Raw genomic sequence first — 18,139 nt, 5'->3', positions numbered from 1 at the left:
AATATTCTTTGAAATTGTTTAAAAAAATTAACACAAAAAGACATAATATAATAAATCATAAAATAATCAATTCAATATAATTCAACACAATTTATAACATATTCGTTATGAAAAATAACATTTCAAAAGGAGAAAACATAAAAAAAATAATCCAACATAATAATATAACATAATTTTTTAGGACGATACTGAGCGACATAGTGACGGACTTGATGAGAGGTAAAGAAAGTGAGTTAGAGAGAGAGAGGATCAAGGCTGAGAATGAGGCTGGAAGAAAAAGAAAAAATTCGAATTGGAGACAAAAATTAGGATTACTAAATTCAAGAAATGGATTTACGTATATATAAATTAGGATAAATTAATAATTTTATATTCGCGTATATTTAATAAGTTTCATGGGACGGGTACTTATGTCCGTTCCCCTATTAGGAGTGGCAAACGGAAAAGTTCGTCATGTCTCGTCAAAAGCTCGTCCCGCCTAGTAAGACGGTCTTGAATTTTTCCCCTGCCCGTCTAATGGTAGGCTGACGGGATCTCCTTTTTTTTATAAGGCATTAAATATTAAACAATATATATAATTTTACAACAATTTCAATAAATTTATAATTTCTAAAAATATAAAAAAAATTATAATTTTTAAATTCATGTACATTAACGTCTTTATAATTATAAATGTGTAATAAATATAATTATAAATATTTTTTTAACAAAATAATAAAACCAGCATTGTTCAAAGCAAAACAAATATTATCCAAAATATAACTTAAAACTTTTTTAATTATCATCTTCATCATTTTGTAGATCAATAACATCATAGAAATTTGTAAAAAAATGACTCTACCAAAATAAAAGTTTGGCCTAGCGGGAAAGCCTGCCCCGCCCCGCCGAAGCCCGCCAAATCCCGTGGATTAGGCGGTGCAGGGTAGGCGGGATTTTTAAGTTTGGTGGCCATAAATTTCTGGCCCAACCCGCATTTTTTAGCGGGTTATACGACCAGCTCGACAGATTTCGACTCGTTTGTCACCCCTAGTCCCATTCATTTTCACATGGCAGGTCGTGAGGATTTCAGGAGTTTCCATCTAGCTCCAAAACGCGAGTAATTCCTGCAAATACCTGTTTTGGCTGTTTTTGTGATCATCCTTATTGCTAGCATTCATTGGTTCGTGACGTGGAGCTATTCTAGCCACTCAATAAATTCTTAGATAATCAAAGTTTATGTTATCTCATTTTTATAAAGTTACATGTATCCTTGTTATAACAATATTAATAAAAGATAAATGGATAAACACTAAACTATTGTTTGGATATAAGATAAAAAATAAGAGGAAAGAAAATGGAAAGAAAAGTATTTTTTGTGTGCTGTTTAGATGAAAAAAATGAATGAAAAGAAAATAGAGGAAAAAATTTCTTTTGCTTAAATGGAAGGAAAAATAAGAAGAGAAAAAATTATAATGGAGAAAAATTATATTAATGTTTTTATATATTATATATAAATTATATTTCAAATGGTAACTCTGTATTTTTATCTATGTTTGCACTTTTGAATTAGTTTTCTTCGCAACTTCGAAGAAAAAAATTTACGTGAGTTTCATGTACACTTTTATATTTTTCATTCAATTTTTTTTTGAACCAAATAATGAAAAATTGATTTTTCCATCTATTTTCTTCCCCAGCATGTTATTTCTCTACAAATTCTTCTAATCTAAACAATACATAAATATGTCACATTTTTTATATATATAACAATAATTAATATCACATATTAAGCTAATTTACGTTGATAAATCAAAGTCACTCTAAAATTACCTGAATCCCCTAAATCCAATAACGTTGCCTAGTTGTCTCTATTTAAATCGAATTTAATGAATTCGAATTAGGATAATAAGTAATAAATCTAATTTATATTTAATAATTTACCTCTAATTTATGGTAAAAATGTAAGTTATGATGCCAAAAAAAAACTAAAGCGTCATAAATTTTTTACTACCAAAATTTTGTTTTAATTTTTAGACACGTATCTATCTTTTTAAGTTATACATTTTGATTTATATAAATTAATGATAATTAAATGTAAAAAAATACTAATTAATAAATGAATAAAATTTAAGATAAACATGTCCTGAACAAATTGAAAAAAATAAAGATTTTTAATTATGATCATTAATTATAATTACATATATTTACTTCAAGATTTATACTTCAAAACCACAGTATATTAATATTTTGTATTTTTATTTTTTAATTTTATACTATCACAAATATTAGTTACTCTCCAATAATGACAATACTTTTAAAAAAATAAACATAACTAAATTATCTTAGAATTATATAATAATTTTTAACATAACAAAAAAATATACAATTACCTAAAATATAATATTTGTGTAGTAACTGAAATTTAATTGTCAATATAAAGTAATATATAATATAATTTCATAATCAAATAAGTGTTTAATCGAAGAATTTAATATTTATATAATAATATGACAAAATAAATTAAAGTTTGAGTTTAATCATAGCAAGCGTTCAAGTTTAAATTTTTATAAATTAATTTATTTGTGTTAAAGTGAATTGCGCAACAAAAAATTCATAAAAATTTCATATATTGAAGTAGACAATAATTTATTTGTAAATACAAAAGGTGTATTGAATAAGTAAGAAATTATTTTATTTTAATTTGGTCCATAATTCACATGATTTGAATTTAGCTCAATATATATGATTTGATTTGATTTGATTTAATTATTAGTTGAAAATATCTCAATTGCCTATTTTATTCATAGATTTATTATTTTAATGATTAATAAATTAATCAAATTAATTAATTAGTACACACAATAAATTTGGGTTAATAAATTTTAAAAAATAAATTAAAAATACTAACAGAATATTAAAATAAATAAATTAGAAAATACTACCAAATCAAATTGATATAAATTAGAATAAATTATATAATATTTAAATATTTAATCAAATTAATTAGTTGATATAGTTAATTTATCGTAATAACTTATAGTTAATGTGTTAAAAGAAATAAATCGAAAAACATTCTCAGAAGCATGCTACGTCAGGTTTATCATTAAGTACAAAAATTTGATTTTTATATAATAGAATAGATAAATTTAAATGCGTAATATTATTCTTATTAAAATTATCTAATTATATTTATGCAACTTAAACTTTTAGAGAAGATTATTAATGACATCTTATTGGTCAAAAAACTTATTAACGACTCTAGAGTTTAGATAACTTGATGTGAATTTTTTTATATTTTACATTAACTTTAGATAAAAAAAAATTAGTTCTGACATATAATTGAAAACTTAAAATGCAATTAATAAAAAATTTTATCTACAATTATTAATAAGATATAATCTAGATATAATGAGAAATAAATCATATAAATAGAGATTTTGTATAATAGGTAGAGTTAAATTCAAGAATAACGATGTTTTTTAATTAATTTTTTTAATTTATTCAATAATAATAATAATAATAATATATTTGTCTAACTTAATTTAATTTTCTCGTAGACAATTTCTAATATATTTTATATTCATCTACATTAAAAAAAAGAAAGAAATGAAGGATATATAATCTTTAACACGGTGCTCTTTTAGGTATTTAGAAATCTGACAAAAAAAAAGCCTTAAAAAACCAAATAGCTACCTAACTTTTTCTTGCCCTCAATTCTATGATCTCACTCCCAAAATCCCAGGAGAGTAGAATATTGCTTGACTTGCTTTCGAATGCAATAGAGAAAAATATGCAACTTCCATCTCGTCGCTGTTATTCTACCTGTCCAGTCACTACTGTTGTCGTATCTGCTCTGTCGTCGTATGCGTTGCTATGCGTCATCCAATTTAATAAATTTAATTAGAATAAATAATAAATTATTTATTTTATTTTAAATTTCATAAACGAAAAAAAACCAATTCACTGATATAATGAATTACAATTAACGTAGTCTAATTAATTAAGTAATATAAATTTTAATAAATTATATTAATATTTAAAAATCCAATCAAATCAATTAGTTAATATAATTAAGTCATTGTAATAAATTGTATTTAATGAGTTAAAATAATTAAATCGAGAAACACTCTCTAGAGCATGCTACGTCAGTTCCATCATTAAGTGCAGAAACTCAATATTTATATAATAGAATAAATAAATAAAATAAATAAGTAAGTAAGTATTTGCACTATTATATTTATTGTTCTACATGATGACTTAAGATATTTGTTTTGTATGTTAAATAATATAAATAATATTTTGTATCTTATATTCATTAAATATTGATATTAAGATGAGAAAATTATGTAATAAATTTTATAAATAGTAATTATAAAAAATAAATAATTATTTATTATATATAATAATTCTTGGTATACATAGGATCGGACCATGTATATATTAGGATATCTATTTTAATTACATGAGTAATTATTGTTATTTTTAATTTTTTATTATATTAGTAAATAATATTTAAAACTAAAAGAAAAAAATAACTAAAAATAAAATTTTCTTAATTTGAATAAAAACTCTCTTATAAATATAGTGAAAATATAAGATGTGATATAGAAAAAAAGTTAAAGTGACATAAATTTTTACTAAAAATAAAAATATTTTTTTGTTCATTTTTTTAGACACATAACTATTTTATTCAAGGTATAAATTTTAATTGATATTTTATCAAAAAAAAAAGCAATCAATACAAAAATAAAACTTAAATAAGACAAATATGTTCTGAAAAAAATTAGAATAAAATAAAAACTCCAATTATAACTATTAATCATAATTATATGTATTTATTATAAGATTTATACTTCGAAAATTTAGAATATTAATATTTTATATTTTTTATTTTTTTCAATTTTAAACTATTATAAATATTCGTTGTTCTCTAATAATAATAATCCTTTTAAAAGAATAAATATAATTAAATAATTTTAAAAATATATAATGATTTTTAAAATAACAAAAAATGTACAATTACCTAAAATATATTATTTTTATGTAGCAATTGAAATTTAATTGTCAATATAAAAATTATATATAATATCCTATCATAAACAAATAAGTGTTTGATCAAAGAATTTAATATTTATATAATATAAAAAATAAATTAAAATTTGAGTTTAATCATAGTAAACGCTCAAATTTAAATTTTTATAAATCAAATTTTATCATTTTTTTCTCGAAATAACTTATACAATAAAAAATTTCTAACGCATTATTGATACTCAAATAATAGAAATAATATATTAATAAATAAAAAATATTATTAAAAGTTAAATATACAGATAAAAAAATTACAACTTGCAAAAATATCTCTAAAATTTATTACATAAATATTAAAAATCATGTATTTATATAAATTAAATTATGTTAAATTGTAAGATATTTAAATATTTAATTAAATTTAAAAATAATTGGTATGTCAATTTAAATAATTTAGATTGAAGATAAAAAAAAATATATACTCAAATTATATCATATAACATAACATTTATATAAGTTTATTTTATAAGAGATTTAATACAAAAATATTTATCATCATCTGTTTAATATAACAATTTAAATTTAGGAGAATTATTCCAAAAAATACCTTTTTTGAATTATTTATTGTTAATATCAGGTCAATTTCATAACATTCAATAATAACATAAATGATTATATTTAAACCACAAAGTTAACCTAAAATAAAATATGGAAATTGATGAGAACAAAGTATTAAGACATAAAATGATTAGAAGCGTAAAAATAGAAAAAATATCAAATTTAAATAATGTCAAAAAGAATCTAATATATAAAGATGTGAATTGTAAAAATAGAGGGATACATATATAAAGAATAATAGCATGCATGCATAAATGTTTTTTCACTATATCATAATTTGCTCAAACTATACGATGAATTCAGCGGCAGTCAGCAGCTCCAAAAGTTTGCACTGATGCACCTCGAACACATGACCTGATTTCTTAAGCTGCAAGTATGCCGAACACATTGTCGTCCAATTCTATTAGCAACGGTAATGCCTAAATTAAGACATTTTCGAGTTATAAACAAACAATCAACGAAATACTATTTATCCATAAAAGAAATTTTACATAAAAAAAAAGAAAAAAAGAAGAACGATAAAAATGATGATTCTTATCATTTTGTTTGGCCGTCTATATATAGAAGACCCTAAAATCATCATTATCTAACAAAATTAATTTGTATTTATTGCATTTAATTTGAATAAGTAAGAAATTATCATATTTTAGTTTAGTATTGAATTTACATGATTTGAATTTGACTTAATACATATAATTTAGTTTGATTTAATTATTAGTTAAAAATATCTCAATTGCTTATTTTATTTATAGATTTATTATTTTAATTATTAATAATTTAATCAAATCAATTAATTAATATACATAATTTATACCTAATTTGATTTAATAAATTAAAATACTACCAGAATATTAAAAGAAATAAATTAGGAAATACTATTAAAACAAATTGATATAAATTATAATTATTATGTAATATTTAAATATCTAATCAAATCAATTAGTTGATATAATTAATCTCATAATAAATTGTATTTAATGAGTTAAAAGAAATAAATCGAGAAACACTCTCAGAAGCATGCCACGTCAACTCCATCATTAAGTGTAGAAATCTGATTTTTATATAATAGAATCGAATAGATGTTAATTCATATATAGTATATAAATAAATTTAATTAGAATAAATAAGAATTTATTTATTTTATTTTAGACTTTATAAATGAAAAGACTAATTCACTAATATAACGAATTGTAATTAATATAGTATAATTAATTAAGTAATATAAATTATAATAAATTATATTAAGAAAAGAAAATTTAAATATCTAATCAAATTAATTTGTTAATATAATTAATTTAGTGCAATAAATTGTATTGAATGAGTTAAAACAATTAAATCGGGAAACACTCTCCGAAGCATGCCACATCAGTTTCATCATTAAGTGCAGACATCCGATTTTTATATAATAGAATAGATAGATAACATTAATTTTTTTGTTTAATGATTATTTTTATCAGCATTTATAAAATTTATAGGTACAAATGGTTGTTTTTTTATTTATATACCAATTATTAGTCACATATCATAACCATATTTACAATTTATAAATTTTTTCTTTGAAAAAAAAAGTACAATCTTACCTATCATTGATTCTTTGTATTTTTGTTTTGTATTTAATATAAGTGAATAATTAAAAAGTCTAAAGTAAGAATAATTTGTTATTATAAAATAATATTTTGACAAATCGACCAATAAATTTTGTAGACTTTTTTTAAGTCTAAGACCTAACCTTTTTAAGTCATAGACTTTATAAAGTTTTAATCCTAATATGTTTAATAAAATAATCCATTGAGCAGAATTTAAAATAAGTCGAGTTACAAGTCCCGTCGAATAATTCGACTTACTTTCACCCCCTAATTGTGTGCAAGAGTAAGAGACAAGTGGAAAAATATCCAACTTTATCGACGTTCTTTGGCTCAGGATAAGTGCCAGCTTTACGCGGAGGTTTGATTAACTTGGAATTTAATATTTCCTTGATAATATCGTCCCTCTTAGTGTTGAATTGAGTGTAGGACTCGTATCGGGGAACGGGCTTGAAACTCTTCTTGTTCTCTCGGGGTTTATCATCATCTTTTGTGAAAGCCGACTTTTCTGCTCGTCGCGCCTGACGGAGCTCTTCAATGTCTATCTGCCCTTTGGCCTTCTCCCTGAACTCGGCCAGAGTCTTTGACTTGGCTACTGCAATAGCTTCTTGAAATTTTCCGAGGCGGAGGCCACTCTTAATGGCGTGTAAGTGGACTTCTGGATGAAGATCAGGGATTCTCATAGCGATCTTCGTAAAATGGGTAATGTAGTCCTTCAAACTTTCTTGCGGACCCTGCTTGATGGTAGTCAGATAATCAGAATCGTGCAGGTAAATTGCTGATGCCGCGAAATGATCTTCAAACTGCTTTGCAAGTTCTTGGAAGCGTGAAATAGAATCTGCAGGTAAAGAGCAAAACCAGTCAAGCGCGGGTCCATCTAAAAAGGAAGGAAAACAACGACATAAAATGGGGTCAGATGCCCCATTAACAATCATAATAGATCGAAATTTTTTAATATGCTATTTTGGATCCCCTAGCCCATCATAGGGAGCCAGGGTTGTCGGTAGTGTGAATTGTCTGGGCATTTGAAAGTCCATGACGTTGGCCGTAAAGGGTCTTGCCGAGTTATCTTGCTCGTCATCTTCATCTTCGGGCATGGCGTCTCTATTCCGATGGTCCGCGTTGTCATCTTGAGGTGTTTCCGAGACATGGGTCGGTTGGGATTGTCGTTCGTCATTTTCTTGTCGCTCACGACGATCATTGTTGTGCTCCAGACGAGCATTAGCCAATTGCTGAATTTGTTGCTGCATTCTCTGATTTTCTTCCGTTATACGTTGATTTGCTTCAGCCATACATTGATTTGCTTGCTGGAGCTCAATTACCATCCGAAGAAGTTCGGATGGGGTAGGGGGAGGTACATCGGCCATCATCAAACGTGAGTGGAGATGGAACTCGGTTATTGACGAAGGTCGGCGTTCTTTCCCTAGGAGACGATGTATACGTCGGTCGATCAGAACAGGTGGATTGGGTACTTGCAAAGGCACTTCGATGCTAAAGTTAGTAAAAGACAGTGTATATGTTATATCTATTTTTCATGAAAAGAATCAATACCTTCCTCGTTCCTGGTTCTCTTTTTATATCTGATTTGAATGGGTTTGATCGTTTTTTGGTAACGCCCGAGGAATAATTGCGTATCCGACGTTATTGGGCGAAAGTAAATGCTTAATTATTGAGAATACTCAGTTAAAATTTGAGATCGGCCGTTACCGAACTATAACTCGTAACCGACTTTATTGGTCATACCAATTGCTATTATATGATTTGATTCTATGAAACAGCTATGCTCAAATTATTATTTAATCATAATATTACCATTAAAAATGCTTACTTAATTAGAGGAGAATACAAATGGAATGAATAGTAAGAAAATATTTTAAAAAATAAATCATTAAAATTACTTTTTTTTATGATATGTTATATCTATAATCTATAACAATATATAATGAGAAAATATATTTTGGTGTCAAAAACTTTTTTTCATTTTTATCCTTTCTAATAACCTACCCCACGTCAGTTATTCCGCGTTACAATACTCTCACTACCTCATCTTCATTCATGTTCTCTCTTATTTTATAAATCAACCTAACTTCTATAATATTGATCTCTTTCTTTCCTTATTCTCTCTCACTTCACATTACTGTTACTAAAAAAACTTCCTTCACTTTTCATCCATCTTTTCATGCATCTTTCTCACTTTATCTAATATATAATTTAATTTTTGTCATTAAATAAAAGTGTAAAACTATATTTATATGTTTGTTTTGATTAATTAAAGTTGACAGGATACCAATGGAAGTAATTGACCGACTTGGCAAGACTATACCAGACGACGAAGACAAAACAAGAGTGAAAAACAGAGGTAGCAACACCTCGCCAGAAGGCGTGCCACTTAAGTTATACATCCTATTAATAAATTTATGTAGTTATTATATCATTTAAAATATGAATTATCTTTTACAATATATTTTCATGTTAATAACAAATTTATTCAATACTCATAGTAACATGGTCCAAGTAGCAGACCGAATAGAGTGCTCTGCTAGGGTTTTTTAACGGAGTTCCTACTGCTGTCAAGGCTACATTGTCAACGTCAATTAAATCTCAATACAAGTCTACGTAATTTGCATGGCTGAGACAACGAGGGATGAAGATCGGACCGAGGAAGACAACCGAAAAGGAGGTAGGAATGTGATTCTACTGGAAGAGGCAGACATATCAGAAGGTATTAACCCTTGCTCCAATAGTCTCTATGACAGACTCTTTGCTTCTAAGACCTTCTCAATTGGAACCATGGGGAATGCTTTAAAGGCTATATGGGGAAACCCAGAAAGATTTAGCGTGAGTGAGAAAGGGGATAATTCCTTCCGATTATTTTTTAATAAAGAAGTGGATGTCTTGCGTATTGAACGTGGTTCTCCATGGCTATTCAAAGATTATGTGCTCCATGTCAAGAGATGGAAGGAAGGTCAGAACTGTGATGAATAGATTATTTCCAATTTTTCAGTTTGGGTTCAATTTTGGGGTTTGCCAGAATCGTTTAAAACCCTCGAAGTTGGACGTAAATTGGGAGAAAATCTGGACACAGTGTTGGAGGTAGGTAAATTTCAGATGTTAGACAGAGAAACTAGGATTGTGAAGACCAAAATTAATATTGATGTTGCCAGGCAAGTGAGAGATCAGTTAATAGTGGCAGGACCTAATAAAAAGGAGGTAGATGTGGCACTGTGCTATGAGAGACTTAGAAAGTTCTGTACCTATTGCGCAAAATTGGGGCACAAGGTGAAAAACTGCCATGATCTGCTGAAGGACATAGAGAGTGATACAGTAAAAGAGGATGACATTGGCAAATGGGTTAAAGCCAGCCAAGTGAGAATGCGAATCTACTCTGAAAGAGAAAGAACATTCAACAACTCAACTCAAAACCAGAATAAGGCCACTCAACGTAAGAAAAAATCGGTCTTAAATTGCTTATTGGAAGAATTTGCAGGGATGTCAATGCAAGAAGGGAAACAAAGTTTGAAACCACAAGACACTGGTAACAAGGCAACACCTGAGTCACCTCAATCAGCCAATTCTAGAACAGAATGCATGGAGATTATCATAGCTGGTCAGTCCAATACCAAGGAGGATGAAGGGCAGCTTATGCAATTCGCTATTGGGCAGTGTCTCACCACTGAGAAAGGTAGGAAGTGGAAAAGGTTAGCAAGACAAGATGCTGTAGAGTCAGATACTAAAAGTGAACCCAACAAAGGGGGTTGATGAGTGGTATAGCTGAATGATCTATAAAGAAAGCAAGAACAGATGATGAAAATGCAGTTGAACAGATGGTGGAGGGTGCCAGCCTACAAATGGCACCCAAGGCGCCATGAAAACTATAGTTTGAAATTGTCGGAGTTTGGGGAAACCCCTGACAATTCACACCTTAAAAGGGATCTGTAAATCACATTCCCCCGAGATTGTGTTTATAAGTGAAACAAAGAATCAATCTCGACAGGTGGAAGCAAAACTTCGGGTATGCGGCTACGAAAACTGGAATATTGTTAACCCGGCAGGAGTGGCAGGAGGACTTTTGCTAGCCTGGAAGGACAGCATCAGTGTTCAAATTATTAGCAGTGGAGAATTCTTTGTGGCAGCCGAAATTAAGGAAGTCGGAAGCAGTGAGGTATGGGCGTTCATTAGTGTCCATTTGAGTTGTTCAGAACAAATTTGATCCTTACAGTTTGAGGAGTTTACAACAATGAGCCAACACTTGAAAGGAAAAGTAGTAATAGCAGGTGATTTTAATGCTATAACAAGTCAAGCAGAAAAGGAAGGTGGAGGCCAAAAATCAGGAACCACCATTGCAACATTCACTAATTTTATTGACAGTAACGAATTAGTGGATATTGGAATGGTGGGGTGCCCTTTCACGTGGACAAATCGAAGGCAAAGAGAGGATTTCGTGAAGGAGAGGCTTGACCGCTATTTAGTTGGGATGGAATGAAAGTTGAAGTTTCCGAATGCAGTGGTGCACAGGCTCATAGAGTCAGGCTCGGATCATGCTCCAATTTTGATGGAAACCGAACCTCAATCCTAGCATAGTAAAAGGTGATTTAAATACCAGGAACATTGGTGTGGAGAAAAGGATGTCAAGAGAATTGTCAGTGAAGTGTCGAGAATGAAAGTTTTAGGCTTGGCTATGTTCTCCTTAGCCCAAAAGTTGAAAGTTTGTAGACATAGACTAGTTTAATGGCAGAAAACTCACAAAGCAAACTCCCGGAAAGAAATTGAGGACCTTCAAGCTAAACTAGAGGAGTTGCGGGTGGCTGGAATCAATGGGGGAGAGGAGGTTACCAGTTTGGAGGAGAAGTTAGAGCTGGCATATTTGAAAGAAGAGAACTATTGGCGAGAAAAATCTATAGTCAAGTGGCTAAAAGAAGGAGATCAGAACACTAGATTCTTTCACCAGAAATTTCAATCAAGGATGCGAAGGAACAGAATTTGGAAATTAGTGGGAAGGGACAATGAGATTGCATCGAAACCTGAGGATATTGCAAAGGTAGCTGAAGACTACTTTTGGGATATTTTTACTTCTTCTTGTTCGACTAATCCGAATCCATACTTAGAGGATTTGGAGCCTAAGGTTACAGCTTCCATGAACCGTAGGCTCCAAAGGCCAGTAACTATGGACGAGGTCAAAAGAGCTACATTTAGTGTTCATGCTCGGAGTGCTCCTGGTGATAACGGGTTTACAGCTAAGTTTTTTCACTTTTTCTGAAATATAGTTGGAGGTGACATGTTTAAGGTAGTGAGAAGTTTCTTTCACAGTGGCAGAATTCTAAAAAGCTTCAATCATACTCAAATTTGTTTGATTCCAAAGGTGCCAGATGCCAGTGACATGACTCAGGTACGACCGATCAGTTTGTCTTTAGTTATATATAAAATTATTTCTAAAGTTATGGTGCATCGATTACAAGGTATTATGAATAAAATTATAAGCCAATATCAGAGTGCGTTTCTTAAAGGTAGACTCATTTCAGATAATATTCTAATTGCCCACGAATGTATGCACTATTTGAAAAATAAGAGAAGTGGGGTAGAGCATGAGATGGCTATTAAACTAGACATGAGCAAGGCTTATGATATGGTTGAATGGCATTTTTTATGGTATATTATGGATAAGCTGGGCTTTGATGCTAAATGGATTAACTGGACTAAGGAATTGGTAACGACTGTTTCTTACTCTGTCGTTGTGGAAGGTCAACCTTTTGGCTATTTTAGGCCAAATAGGGGCATCCGACAGGGTGACCCCCTATCTTCATATCTCTTTCTTTTTTGTGCAGAAGGGTTTTCCTTCTTGCTACACAAGGCAGAGCAAAACAGATTAATTCAAGGAGTTCAAGTTAATCGGAGATGCCAAACAGTTAATCACCTTTTGTTTGCTGATGATTCAATCCTTTTTTGCAAGAGCACACCTAATACAAGCCAAAGTATTCTAGAATTGCTAGAGATCTATGAGGGTTTCAGTGGGCAAAAAGTAAATTTGAATAAGTCGGCTATCCTTTTCAGTCACAACACACCTCAGAACAAAAGACTAGCAGTTGCTCAGACACTAAATATTGAACATATCGGAGCACAAGACAAATACCTGGGACTGCCCTCTATAGTTCAAAAATCAAAGAAAGCAACCTTTGGAGCTATCAAGGATAAAGTTCAAAAGAGGATTATGGGTTAGAAAAGAAGTCTATTGTCATCAGGTGGCAGGCACATGCTATTGAGAGCGGTGGGGGAGGTGATTCTTATTTATACACTCTCTTGTTTCAAGCTCGCGAACACGCTGTTGACTGAGATTCATAGCATGCTCTCGCAATTTTGGTGGGGTCAAAAAGGCGCAAAATGAATAATGGTTTGGATTAAATGGGACAAAATGACGAGACCAAATAAAGATGGAGGGCTGGGGATCAAGAACCTAAGGGCGCAAAATTTGGTTTTATTGGGCAAGCAATGTTGGCGCCTAATGAAATACCCTAATTATACTCTATCAAAAATGCTCAAAGCTAAATATTTCAGATATACAGATTTTCTACATGCAGAGATAGGAAGCGTACTGTTGTGGGGCTGGAAAAGTGTTCTTGAAGGGCGCAAGGTGATCGAGAAAGGCTTGGTATGAAAAATAGACTCTGGCACTAATGTTCACATCTTCCATGACCCCTGGCTCCCACCACCAGTGTCCCGTAATGTCCCTCAAAATGCACTCACAATCCTGTCAAATCTGCAAGTGTATTAAGTTAGTGCATTACTAAATCCTGATAGAAGCTGGAATAGGAATATGATTGAGTCGATTTTTTTAGTTGATATATGCAATAAAATTTTTTCAATCAAACCAACAGAGGAGGAGGATGAAGTTAATTGGTGCTGGACAAAATCTGGTATATATGAAGTTGGGTCAGGATACAAAATTGCTTATGGATTCTTTCATTCTCCTACTTCATTGAGGCTCCAGAACATACACAATAGAGCCTGAAATAGCATTTGGGAGTTGAAATTACCATATAAAATTAAGATTTTTCTATGGAAAAGTCTACATGAAAGGCTTCCGGTGTTGTAACAAGTTCACAGCCGGTTCGCATCCACTCCTGCCACTTGTCCAAGATGCATGTTGAAGGCTGAATCAATTTCTCATGCTTTGTTCCAATACCCCCGTCTTCAATAATATGGAGTCTAAACTTAATAACCCCGACCTATGGATGAGAGAAGAAGAGACCTTTTTCAATTGGTGGCAACAAGTCTTATCCTGGGCAGCGGCTCAATTCGATGGTAGACAAAAGACCCTCCTCGTAGCGGCGTGGTAGACAAAAGACCTTCCTCGTAGCGGCGCTGTGTTGGAGCACTTGGAAAGCGAGGAATCGGTGTGTTTTTGAGAAGGTAATAAGCCTGGCACCAGAGATAGTGAAAGAAGTCAGCAATTTAGTGCGTGAACTCGTGAGCCATACCTGATGGATGCTGATAATTTTCTTTACTCTTACTTTACTTTTCTTTAAGCTCTTAGTCTTTCAGTCACAATTGGTGATAAATAGGAATATCCAATTTTTTAATACTTTCTTATGAAAACACTTTTATTTTATATTAATAAAATAACATTTATCTTTAAAAAAAATAGTAGACCGAATGATCCAAATATAGGTAAGAATCTTGTATATTATTTAATCAATAATAATTTATTTCTTAGGTTTTGATTCGATAAACCTTCCATAATTGTCCTAAATGATATTGTTATAGATATTATTATAATATCTTAATATACTTTAAATTAAATATCTATAACAATATATAAAGAGAATAGGAGAGTTTGGTATCCAATTTTTACTCTTCCATCTTAATCTTATTGATAAATAGTGTTTAATACCTATCTTTATTTCACTTAATTAAAAAAAATAATGATAAATATGTGTATGGAGAATAGTAAAAAATAATGAAAATAAAAATTAAAAATTTTTAAGAAATAATGGAACAAAATATGATTTAACATAGTGAATATAAAATTAAAAAAAATTAGCAATTAAAATTATGCAAGAAAAAGAGTTCTTTAAGTTTAAATTTTTATATCTGCTTCAAATTAAATAAGATTAAAAAATAAATTTATAAATATTTATAAATTTTTATCTTAATTGTTACATATAATAACAATATAATAATTTTAGTATCATACTGAAATTAATTTAAATTTTATTATTCTATACATTAAAAAATAAATAACTTATAAAATTTTTATTTTTATTTTTATTTATTAATAATTTGCTATTTATTAAAATTTTTATTTTTTTATCTCAAATTTATAATTTAAAAAACATAAAAATTAATTTCCTAAAAATATTAGAAAAAAATAAAAATATAAAAATTACAATTTTGTTTTGAAATTAAATGAAATTTTAAGAAAATCTTAATAATTTTATTAGTTAGAGACATAGAAGTTGACATATTAGATATAGAAAAATATTAAAAATTATTATAAATAAGTGTTAAGAATAGAGAAGATATTCAACAATAATATAATATTTTTATTTTCAATTGTATATGTTAATAGTAGCTAGAATAGTAGTGTCCATATAATATTACTCTTTTAAGAAGATATAAATATTTGATATTATTTTTTTATAATTGTTGGCAAATTTTATAATTTGATTAACAAAAAATTTGAATACTTGATATCTTAAATGTTGTCTGAAAGCAATAAAATATGACTTAACAAATAAGTCTGAAAAATAATAAGGATCTATATAATAGGTATACATCTAGATATATAAATCAAAAAAGAAAAAAGAAATCCTTTAGCAAATTTTTAATAACTCAAAAGTTAACACAATGATAGTTATGGATCAAAATGATAAAAAAAATGAGAGTTAGAATAATGGTACGGTGATAATTAATTACGATTGGAATGAATAGAAGAAGAAGAAAAAAATAATAAAACAAGGCAGCATAATAATAATGATGAGACAAAGGATAGTGTATAATATGATGAGATAATATAATCAAAATAAAAATTAATAATCTTAAAAAATAATAAAATTAAAGATAATTAAAGAGGTTCAAAATAAAATTGAAAAAATATATTTTTTATCTATTAAAATTATGAATAGAGATAAAAAATGTTTTGGATATAAACTTTTAAATTTGTTTTTAATTAAATAAGATTGAAAAAATAAATAAATTTAATAATATTTATAAATAACTAATCTTTAAATAATATCAATAAATTTTCATATTAATTTTATTACTCATAATAGTAAATTAATATATTTTTAATTTTATTTTTTAATTTAAATTTGTTTATTTCATTATTCTACATGTTAAATAATTTAAGATATTTTATTTTTTATAATTTATTTTTAATTATTATTAAATTTATAATTTTAAAATAAAAATATAAAATTAATTTCTTAAACTCAATAAAAAAATAACTCAACAGACACGATAATGTATTTATAATCACATTTAACTGTCTATAACACACATTTATCGTACAAATAGTTATCAAGTTAATCATCTTCAGTTGATACTACCAACCATCACACCTAAGTTCTCTTTTCAGTCAATTTGATTAGCTCCAAATCTTAATCTAATCAGAACTCCCTTGAATGGTATCATTTACATGGCATAACTTGTTCTTAAAGATTATCATATTCCTTGCTAACTAAATCGGATAAATAATAAACATGAAACTGATACATAATACTCTCTTGTCTTTGTATCTCCTTGATCTTATCCAGCTTATTAAGTAGTCTTCTTTTAAGGTCAACAGTTATACTCACATTAGTTGTTGTTACCAAGAATTCCACACATTGTTAGAATTTGGTTGAATTAGTCCCACATTATTTAGGATAGCAAATAGAGTGGGTGGTCTAGGCTATAAATATGAGGCTAAGTTCTCCATATTTTTTTCACTAGTTGAAAACACTTAAAGCTTGTATCTGACTTTTCTTTTCCTATATACCTTTTGATTAGAGAGTATTGTGAGGTGTAGTTAAATATTTGTTTTGAGAGTGTGAGTGTACTGGGGTGCCGGTGTTAGAGAGAAAGAAGTCTATGTGTTGTAACAATTTTCACATAATGTATTCTCTGGTTGTCATTTGGCAACGGCCATGGTTTTTTCTCCAATAATTGGAGTTTCCACGTTAAATTCTTGTGTTGTGATTGTGTCTATTTTATTTCTTTATGAAAGGTATTTTCTCAAGGGGGAATGGTGTATTATTCTCGACAAGTGGTATCAGAGTTTCGATTCAGTGGGATTTATTCTTAGTATTCAAGTGTTGATACAATCAGGTTTGTACAAGGCGTTGAAGGAGAAGATCTCTGGTATGAATGATGAAGAATGGGAGGAACTAGATTTGAGAGCTGCAAGTACTATTCGCCTGTGTTTGGCTAAGAATGTTCTTGCAAATGTGCAAGAAATGAAAACAGCCAAGGAACTTTGGAATAAACTCGAAGGGTTGTATCAGGCAAAGGGCATCTCAAATCGGTTGTTATTGAAGGAGCAGTTCCATAATATACGCATGGATCACAATGTGAAAATCTCCGACCATCTTAGTGCTATCAATGGTATTGTCTCTGAATTAGAGGCAATTGGAGTGAAAATTGATGATGAAGATAAGGCACTGAGACTCATATTGTCTCTCCCTTCTTCCTATGAGTATATCAAACCTGTTTTAATGTATGGGAAAGAAACTCTGAATTTTGAAGAAGTTTCTAGTAAACTCATTGCTGAAGGAAGAAGAATGAAAAATGAGGGTAACACTTCTTCAGATTTGGCGCTTGTAGCTAGAGATGACAATTATGGAAAAAGAAATCTTGGAAGGAGTGTAACATGCTGGAAATGTGGAAAGCCTGGACATGTAAAGAGAAATTGTCCAGGTAATGCGGTTTCAGAAAAAGGCTCTCAATCTGATACTTGCAAT

The 18,139-nt window shown here is 29.1% G+C and overlaps 2 protein-coding genes across 2 annotated transcripts; one reads left to right on the top strand and one right to left on the bottom strand.

Moving 5' to 3' along the window:
• Positions 1-7,468: 7,468 nt before the first annotated feature.
• On the bottom strand, positions 7,469-8,140 carry LOC112772570 (uncharacterized). The gene has a single exon (XM_025817539.1). The coding sequence runs from the start codon at positions 8,138-8,140 to the stop codon at positions 7,469-7,471; it is 672 nt and encodes a 223-aa protein (XP_025673324.1).
• A 1,690-nt stretch (positions 8,141-9,830) lies between these two features.
• Positions 9,831-12,462, top strand: LOC140182966 (uncharacterized). The gene is made up of 5 exons (XM_072230950.1): positions 9,831-10,170; positions 10,237-10,922; positions 11,200-11,367; positions 11,425-11,673; positions 11,941-12,462. Exons 1-5 carry the CDS (start codon positions 9,831-9,833, stop codon positions 12,460-12,462), a joined length of 1,965 nt encoding a protein of 654 aa, XP_072087051.1.
• Positions 12,463-18,139: the final 5,677 nt, after the last annotated feature.

Source organism: Arachis hypogaea, chromosome 3 (genome assembly GCF_003086295.3).
Source record: "Arachis hypogaea cultivar Tifrunner chromosome 3, arahy.Tifrunner.gnm2.J5K5, whole genome shotgun sequence".
NCBI classification, from domain to species: domain Eukaryota; kingdom Viridiplantae; phylum Streptophyta; class Magnoliopsida; order Fabales; family Fabaceae; genus Arachis; species Arachis hypogaea.
This window is presented reverse-complemented; position numbering and strand designations above follow the sequence as displayed.

What these genes read in the sequence shown, in the direction of transcription:
- LOC112772570 (XM_025817539.1), bottom strand. Translation starts at nt 8,140, where the DNA reads ATGATTGTTAATGGGGCATCTGACCCCATTTTATGTCGTTGTTTTCCT.
- LOC140182966 (XM_072230950.1), top strand. Translation starts at nt 9,831, where the DNA reads ATGGCTGAGACAACGAGGGATGAAGATCGGACCGAGGAAGACAACCGA. An exon ending in GGTTAGCAAGACAAGATGCT is followed by an intron (nt 10,923 to 11,199) that starts GTAGAGTCAGAT and finishes CAATCTCGACAG; the next exon opens with GTGGAAGCAAAACTTCGGGT. An exon ending in AGGAAGTCGGAAGCAGTGAG is followed by an intron (nt 11,368 to 11,424) that starts GTATGGGCGTTC and finishes TGATCCTTACAG; the next exon opens with TTTGAGGAGTTTACAACAAT.